The sequence below is a fragment of the Maylandia zebra genome, linkage group LG4 (genome assembly GCF_041146795.1).
Source record: "Maylandia zebra isolate NMK-2024a linkage group LG4, Mzebra_GT3a, whole genome shotgun sequence".
Taxonomy (NCBI): domain Eukaryota; kingdom Metazoa; phylum Chordata; class Actinopteri; order Cichliformes; family Cichlidae; genus Maylandia; species Maylandia zebra.
In genome coordinates, this window is record NC_135170.1 from 29,664,284 (window position 1) to 29,672,754 (window position 8,471).

An 8,471-nucleotide genomic window follows, 5' to 3' on the forward strand; every position below is an offset into this window, starting at 1 on the left:
ACACAGAACACGATTAAGTAATGCTAAATAATCCAGTTGCATAATCCCTGAATCGACACTGCAACGGCAGACTTGATATGGAGTGTAATTAATCTTACTGCTGCAGAAGAGATCTGCTGTCCTTGGGGCAAAACACATTGCTTGAGAGATGAAGCAGCTCACATGATTGTGCTGTGACTGTCTTCTGAGGATGTGGGTGTGGGAATTTGTGTTTCTTTTTGTTTTGATGAGAGCACAAGCGTCCCACTGCTCTTGTTGTCCTCCATGTAAAGCTGATGAGAAGCATCGGTCCTTGGGCTGCCGTCATCTGCCTGAGCACTTTTCCATCAGGCCAATAATCTGGAGGGAAAACCTCTCATCAATTTGGCGCTCCAGTGAAATCCTGGAAAATGGGAAGCTAAAAACTTGGTAGAGTTTTAGATCTGTGACCTTTATTTTGTAGCTTTTTTCCTACTTGTTCTTATTTATGATGATTTTTATTCGTTCTTTTTATTAGTGGAGGGCTTGAATGTTGTCACAGCTGCTTTTTCCTTTGCCAAAATATAGGTTTTGGCTAAGGTCCGCTTTGTAAAGAATCTCTACAGAGCATCCCACAGGGACTGTGGCAGATTCTCCTCTGGCATCCAAGAGGGCGTTCCACTTGTGAAAGAACTGAAACACAACTTCTCTCTGGATTATCTGACATTGTGAACACCCACTACCAGCTGACTCTGTTCTTAATAGATGGGTTCAGCCTTTAACAGGTTCTGCATGCAGTTCTGCTGCTGCTGCTGTGTTGCTGATGATGAAGAAGAAGAAGATGAAAAGCAGCCTTTAGTACCGTAAGATGACACAGACAAGCATATCATGTATATCACGTACAGCCAATGTTTGAATTTGTGTTAACAGCTCGTGTCTCTTCTTGTCTGCGTTGGCTGACCGCACAGTGCGGATCCGTTGGACTATTTTACCCGTGAAGTCCAGAAGCGTCGAGATGAGGAAACAAACCTGTGGAGTGAGCCGGGAGACCCCAGCCATTCGGAGAGACAGGATGACCGGGTGCTCTACTCTCTGCTGCAGGCCAGGCAGAAGACCCGCATGGGCTCCACGGTATGTGGGGCAGGGACTAACAAAAATGTGTTTTTTCAAGGTGGAAAAAAAGAAAATCTGACACAAATAGCTTAAAAATAACTGTATAAGTTGCAGTTCAAATTTTACATTTGAAATGCAACATTTTACATTGCACTGTGAGTACTTTTTGGAGGTTATTTGATTATCCGGTTAATTTAAATGCCTTTTGAGGTTATTCTCCTTTTCTTGTCCAGGGCTATCGTCGTCTGAGTGTTGATATCGAGGCCATGAGAGACACACGCAGAGAAGTCAGAGAGAAATGGAAGACAATCCTGGAAAATCTAGGTGGGGCTTGACTGATGAGACATGCTATAGTCTGAGAGATTATTGACAATCCATGCTGAGATTATCTGCCATATTTTCCAGGTTTTATGGCAGAAGCAGACTCTCTGCTGGCTGTGTCTGCTGGGGGCTCACATGACCGCATGCGTAACGCCCCGAGAGCACGTGCCCTCCTTCACACACTTCACTCTGAGACCTCCATCTTCAACAGCAACAAAGAACCACCACCAGAAAGATATCTTTTCATCCTGGTGAGAAAACGGGGCTTGCTGGTGGGAAGTGCACCATCACTGAACTTTGACTTCATACTAAATCAGATTAACTTTGCTATTGCCTTCTGATTAAGGTTTGAAAACAGCCCTGTGAAGTTTAGTTCGAGTCACAAGTAGATAAACTGCATCATTCATGGGCAAATATGATCGATATTATTCTTTAATAGATTGCCAAGGCTGTCCAGCTCTCATTATAGTGTAGATTGTAATGAGTTAAGATGGGTTAAGTGGTTTAGTCCAAATAATATCAGTTTTATTTAAGTTGTAACATCAAAAGAGTAGGAAGCTGCAATTTAATTCGGCTTTTTAAAAAACAAAACAAAACTCAGATTTCATTCAGCTTTGTATCATGACAAAGAAAGGTTGGCATATTATGGATACAACAAAAATCCCACCTTTTTTTCTGTCTGTGTTCATATTTGGTTCCGTTCTTTTGCTTCAGCCTGTTGTTTTTCTCCTTCTTTACAGGATCGTCTCCTGTACCTAGACATAGCTGAAGATTTTGTGGCAAAGGCAAAACGCTTCTACCCTCCAAAGGATGACTCTGACGAGGAGACGCCGGGTCTCTCCGTAAACCTGCCGCTGCTGCTGGCCAGGATGGGGGCCATGAACGGAGGAGGGGAAGATGAGGAGGAGCAGAGCGAAAAAGATGATGAAAACTTGAGTGACTGAGCCCAAGATCTATGGGCTGCAGTAATAAGAGACACAAAGCAGGGGGCAGTAGTCATCAACCCTGGAGACCTGGTTGACAGCTTTGCATAGCTCTTATTCAAGTGTTTGTTGCCTCATACAGTGTTGTTGCTGCTTTTTTGGAAGTTCTAGGCTAAAATATTCCCCTCTCTCATTTAGCTTGACTCTTTTTTGTTTAGTCTGGCCGAACTCTAAAAGGAGATTTGCAGATTTTGAAATGAATCCCACGGATGAGTATTAACTGTGTTTTTTCTCTCCACCAAAGAGTGTTATCGGGGTTGTAGGCGGTTCATTGTTCATGTGTTGCGAACCTTCAGGGTAACTATGTTCTTCTGAGCAATGCTTCTTTATAGTTCTGTCCTATGATTATCAGCACTCATTTCATTCAATCATATGATCAGTAAGAACGCGGAATAAATAGCACACCGATCTGATGTCAGACTTTCCTCTAAAGGTTTTACAGGAAAGAGTGTTTGCATGATCACTGCTTTAACTCATTTGAATCTGTATGTGGTTTAAAATATTTGAAGAATAGCAAAAAGAAATGCAATGCGAGTACTGTAAGTTGAATTTTTAAGTTGGTTGTTTGCGTGACTGAGATGGAAGAATGTTTTTCCTGTTCAGCAATTTGCTGAAAATGTGAAAGATTTATACAAGTATGCGATAGTTTGTGTTTTGGTGTGAAGTTACCTTGAAATAAAGTTCCAGCCTAAAGCCTGTTTTATGTAATGCCACATGCATCTTTCTCATGTCAGGTTGCTTGCTATTCATAAAGTTACATAAATTCAAACGAGTGAACTAGACTCTAATTTTCAATGATATTTAAAATTACGTTCAGTTAAGCGTACTGAGCAATGGAAACTGTGGCATGGGAGCAACAGTCTTTTGAAGTGGAACGTAAGAATCTTCTTCATCTGTCTGTATACTCTCATGTGGCCCGTCAGCTGTGCATCCACGGCTGGCTTGGACTCTGTCCCTGTTCTGAAGCGGCATGTCCAGCGTCTGACCGTCCCAGTGAGACCAGGCCGGGTTGCAAGATGGATGGTGATAATGGTGTTTTGGTAGTCAGCTGTTTGTTATTGTTATGTAAGAGAGAGCAATACACTGTCGAGGGCACATGTTTGAACACGGCACCAGCCCGATGGTACAATGGCGCACAGATCCACAAATAACTGGTAACAACTGAGTTATATGAAGCACAAAAGTTGATACTGTGTGCAGGAATTAATACAAAGCCAGATCCCTTCTTATTATCAAGTATAAGTGTCAGGTTGACCTGTTCCTCTCTCCTCCCAAAGTCATTTTCGTGTTACAAATAAATCCGACTTAAAGTTCCCCTCTCACAATATTTTGCCATATTTACCACCTCCTGACAAGCCTTGGCTTTATCCTGCAATTGCCCTTCTCTTTCTGTTTTCCCACCTACTCCCTATCTCTTTTGCGGTGACAGCTCATTTAAATGTCACTTTGCAGCAGCTGTGGCGGTGCTCTTATGCAACACAAAGTTCTTCCCGGCCGAGCCAGGCCTTGTGCTGGTGGACAGACTAGGACGGTGGGGGGTGATCACTGTGACAGACCTAACCTCATCACTGCTCACCTTTACAAACTATACACACACCCCTGGCTCCATTTGCATAGCATGACTCACCCGAAAACAGCTAGGAAAGGGCTATCTGATGGCCTCTTGGATTTTGGCTTGTGCGTGTACAAATAAATAGACAGCACAAATTTAAATTGTCACTCTGTGTATTACAACTGACTGCTTCACATAAAGTAGCTTCTAATAAGACATGACCTCAACACAGAAGGAGCTTGCATGGTGACTTACTGGGTTTCTGAAATGGCATTCAAGGTTGTCATGGTGTCATAACATGACTGAATCAATGACCCAGGAGATGCTTATCGTTTTCTTTTCTCAGTATGACACTGAGCGACATTTTACATATGTACTGGCAGCCTGCTGGGAGATTGTTGAAAGAAAAGTGAAATATTTTTGGAATTTGCAGGCAAATGGATGTTAGCCTTTAACTGTTGCCTTAAATATGCACAACACGAAGAGTCAGTGGTGAGGAATAGCATTAATTTACCCGAAGTCAAGAAATATACTCAAAGAATCACAAAGTTATGATCATATTTGTTTTTCAGACAATCTGGCACAGTACAGCAAAAACCTTAAAAGAAAATAAAAAATCGATTAACACATCAGGCTTCTTTTGCTTGGGATGATTATATTTTATGCTGTGTCTGAGGTATATGATATCTGGTATATGATGATATCAGTACCTGATGTGGATTAGTGAGTCAGAAACGGGAATCGGTAGTAACATCAGACCAGCAGATAACTGTCAGAGGTGAGTGTGAGTGTGTGTGTGTGTTTCACAGCCTGTAACCCGAGTTGATTATGGCCTGCATGGCGCTCTTTCACTGAGGTAATGAATCACTGGAGACTGAGCTCTCACTGCTACTGTGAGACAGCGCAGTGTAATGGCATCTAATGAGGGGGTATGATGTTGTCATGAAGCCTGGCGGGGGTATAAACTTATTCAAAGCTGTATTATGAATTAAAAAAACAGCATGAGAAAAATGACACTGCTATTTGTATGGCTTTTTCACCATTTTTCTCACAACTGACTGTATATAAAAGATGGATGTTGCCACTGTGACATAATGTGGTTTGTGAACTCACATTTTACACCCTCTATAGCTTCCGTGTTATTTTTGTTTTTTGGAGCCAGAGGTGACAATACTTAGGCAAGTGTGTGAAATGCTAATTTGTCAGCTAGCTTGACAAATGCTGTCCTAAAGCATGGACATAATTTTGCATTTCTTTATCCTGGTTCTCATTTTGATGTTTTTTGGCTTCATGTCTAAAATATTGTGGTTAACACAAACTTTAGATAATTTTCCCATGTTGTTATAAATATTTAGTCAGGTATTTGCTTGTTTATCTTACATTATAAGCAAGCAAATTACTCATGAATTTTGATCCAAGAGATGGCGTGTGCTGCCAATCATCAAATTAGACTGCAAAAGTTAGCTTGGTATGGCCACCTTTATTCTTTAACCTGAATGCTGGTAGGCAAGCTTTTGTAATTTCTTCAGAAATTCTTCAGTCATCTTTAGAAATACGGGTCTCAATCCATGACTAATAGTGCTCCATTGTGTTTTTCCATATATATATTCTTTTCCTCCATTGGGAGTGTGTTTGGGATCAATGTCATGCTGAAAAATGAAGCAGTCAAACACTTAACACGCCAGATAGAACTGCATTGTGAATCAAAATCTGAGGGTTGCATCAATCTACTCTGACAAAATCCCCCAAACCATGACAGAGCACAGAGATGAGTCCACTGTCAGAGGCTATAAGATGATCATTTGTAACCTTCGCTAAAGCTTCTTCTGTACTGTAATGAGTTCTGAAACCTGACTGAAACTCTTCAAATAAACCATCCCTCTGCAGATTATCAGTAAGCTGTTTTACATCTACTTTTTCAAGATTTTTTTTAGATGAAAGGAAGGTTGAAGATTGGCTTATAATTAGTTAAAACCGTCGAGTCACTGTTTACAAAAAAGAAAAAAGAAAGAACTGGACTGAAAATTAGTGGGTAGTTTCTGGCTCTACAGTGTTGGCTTCGGTTGGCTCTCCTTTGCTGCTTTGTGTATATCATGGCTATAATCTTATTAAGATTCCTCTGCTAAGTCTAAACCATTTGTGTCTGTCTGTGTACATGTTTACATTATTCCATCCATAGTTTCTGTAATATTTCCCCCTCTGTGATCACAGGTGAAGTGGAAAGAGTTGGGCTGAGTGATTACAAGAGCAGGCCCAGCATTCAATTTGAGAATCAGGGGATTTTCAGCCATATTACCCCTGAACCCCACTGCAGGGAAACTTCCAGCTGTCAGGGAATGAGGCACGGAGGACTTGGTGTCAGATGTCCAAGCACACTGATTGTAGAGTGACAACATGAATCTAAAATAGAAACAGAGCATCTATAAAAGCTGTGGACAGTCCTAAGCCTGGACATAGACAGCACTAAGAAGGACAGAGATAGTGGAAGAGTAGAAGTAAAGCCGACTGAAGCATCACTGTTTCCTGTTACCTTAGGACTGATCAACAAGACCCACTCAAGGCGATAAATCTATCTGCACCTGAGAAGATGCCAATCTGTACCGTGCTGGAGAAGAGCAATGGTGTGCTGGTGGGAGCTGAGCTGACCTGCAGTGTGAGGGAAGACAACAAGGCTCAGAGGGAGAGCTATACTGCTGACTGGCACAGCGTTAGTCTCAAGACTCAACCTCAAGACAGGTAGGACCAATGAGATCATGTCTTATTATAGGTAAGACCCTATAATATGATAAGTTGCTTTTAAATGAGAGGAAAACATTCACTAGGCTGTAATTTCAAACTTTTCTTACTCTCATAAAATATGGATGAAGATTGACTTGAAAATTATTCTCATAGTGAAAAGCAGTTAAATGTTAATTGGGAAGGTAAATTACAATAAGGCCCTCAGTAGTTTCTAACTTCAACTTTCCTTTGATGCCCACAGGCAGACCATGAACATGAACGACACTTCTCGTGGGGAGACTCTGTCCCGGCAGTGGCAGGCACGTTCACTGACACAGAAGTGTCCCTCTGGTGTCTTTAGGGTGGGCACAGTGGAAAGAGGGGTCAGGGAGCACCAGTTGCTTCCAAAGAGAAACACCCTCCCCTTGCCCATCTTTACCCCCGCAGAGCTGGGCGTCAGGCTCGGACGTGGAGCGCCACACACATTGGAGGACCTGCAGCCATTTCCCACTCCAGATGGAGTGTGTCCCAGCAAGAGGACGGTGGATGAAATCACCAGAGATCTCCCTCCAGTCAAGCCGACCCTCATGGAGTTTGCCAAAGCACCCAAAGCCCTGGGGCGCTCCATGTCTCAGGAGGCCCAGAGAGGGTGAAAAACAAAAGGACAAAAGAAAAAGATGGGATGCTAGGGAGAGACGAGAAGGATGACAGATGGGAAAGAATATTCAATAAGCAGAGTGTGTCTGGAAACATTATGACAAGATGTATATAGATTTACCTCTAGTGACACCTAATACTGTAGAAGTTTAGCACTCTAAATCTCATATCTTGTCATTGTTGGCATTTTATAGTGATTGGTATTAGAAATGGTTATGAGAAGATGTTTGCATTGGGACAGGGAAGCAAGGTGTTCTCTTAGCTGTGCCAAAGCCAATCTCTGCATGTGCTGGCCAGCTGGCCTCGACATATCTGTTAATCGTTCAGCGTGACCTAACATTTGTATGCACTGGTGCACCTTAACCATTTCTTGGCCCTTTCTTTGCGTATCGGAAAGTACAGTCTTCATGGTGTAAATGAAAGTGTTCAGAATAAATAAATAGATGGTAAAGTATAACAAAGGATGGGAAGAGAAGGGAAGAATCAGAGAGGAAATGGAGGGCTGAGGGATCAGGAAACATGCCTTAGAGCTGGTCAGCCTCCAGGACTGCCTGCCAGTCTTTCATCTGTGTGAAGGGTACAGAATGCACTGGCAAGATCAAACGCTGCAGCTGTAGATATGTGTGTGTCCCTCTCTGTGTGAGTGTTGGCACGTCTAATCACAGTAACTTAGGAAAACCAATAACCTTTTTTTTAATGTGCATTAACTGATCTGCCTTTTTAGTCGAGTGGCAGCTCATATTTATATCTGATAGAGGAACAGATACTGTTATAGCTTAGAATACCTGTGGTCATGTAAATGAATCTGAATTGTGTGCAACAATGCTGTAATATTTTGTTAGACATCTATTATTTTTACTAATAAAAGGTGAACTACTCATCACGTCTCTGTCTTTATGGTTGATGCCTGAAGTGCAACATAAACTTAATTTGATTACATTTTATTTGTGGTACAACATGAAAGAAAATAGCAAATGATTAAAGCCTAATATAGAGTAGATTGTTTTTCCAAGGATTCGGGAGGGACATCAATAGCTCTACAATGACCTGCAGGTTTACCACTATGTAAACCGAACAATATAATAGAATGGATGAAAATGTATTGGTTCCTGAGGTCAGTTGGTTGTGGGTGGAAGAAAGGGAGAAAATAAATATAAATATGCAAATAA

The 8,471-nt window shown here is 41.8% G+C and overlaps 2 protein-coding genes across 3 annotated transcripts; both read left to right on the forward strand.

The window, feature by feature from the left end:
• Positions 1-219: 219 nt before the first annotated feature.
• mreg (melanoregulin) lies at positions 220-3,073 on the forward strand. 2 transcript variants are annotated; one of them, XM_076883367.1, is made up of 6 exons: positions 220-408; positions 547-821; positions 927-1,089; positions 1,305-1,395; positions 1,477-1,643; positions 2,133-3,073. In XM_076883367.1, the coding sequence occupies exons 2-6, from the start codon at positions 724-726 to the stop codon at positions 2,334-2,336; spliced, it is 723 nt and encodes a 240-aa protein (XP_076739482.1). In that variant the 5' UTR covers positions 220-408; positions 547-723; the 3' UTR covers positions 2,337-3,073. The 2 variants fall into 2 exon arrangements, with proteins under 2 accessions (XP_076739482.1, XP_004552386.1); XM_004552329.3 differs by having other exon boundaries at positions 220-821.
• Positions 3,074-6,389: 3,316 nt separating this feature from the next.
• tcap (titin-cap (telethonin)) lies at positions 6,390-8,180 on the forward strand. The gene is made up of 2 exons (XM_004552330.4): positions 6,390-6,663; positions 6,908-8,180. The coding sequence occupies exons 1-2, from the start codon at positions 6,515-6,517 to the stop codon at positions 7,296-7,298; spliced, it is 540 nt and encodes a 179-aa protein (XP_004552387.3). The 5' UTR covers positions 6,390-6,514; the 3' UTR covers positions 7,299-8,180.
• The last annotated feature ends 291 nt before the right edge of the window (positions 8,181-8,471 follow it).

Bases quoted from the DNA above. Each gene is read 5' to 3' on its own strand.
- mreg (XM_004552329.3), top strand. From the start codon at position 724: ATGGGTTCAGCCTTTAACAGGTTCTGCATGCAGTTCTGCTGCTGCTGC. The intron at 1,090-1,304 runs GTATGTGGGGCA...TTTCTTGTCCAG, and splicing joins AGACCCGCATGGGCTCCACG to GGCTATCGTCGTCTGAGTGT. The intron at 1,396-1,476 runs GTGGGGCTTGAC...CATATTTTCCAG, and splicing joins GACAATCCTGGAAAATCTAG to GTTTTATGGCAGAAGCAGAC.
- tcap (XM_004552330.4), top strand. From the start codon at position 6,515: ATGCCAATCTGTACCGTGCTGGAGAAGAGCAATGGTGTGCTGGTGGGA. The intron at 6,664-6,907 runs GTAGGACCAATG...TGATGCCCACAG, and splicing joins AAGACTCAACCTCAAGACAG to GCAGACCATGAACATGAACG.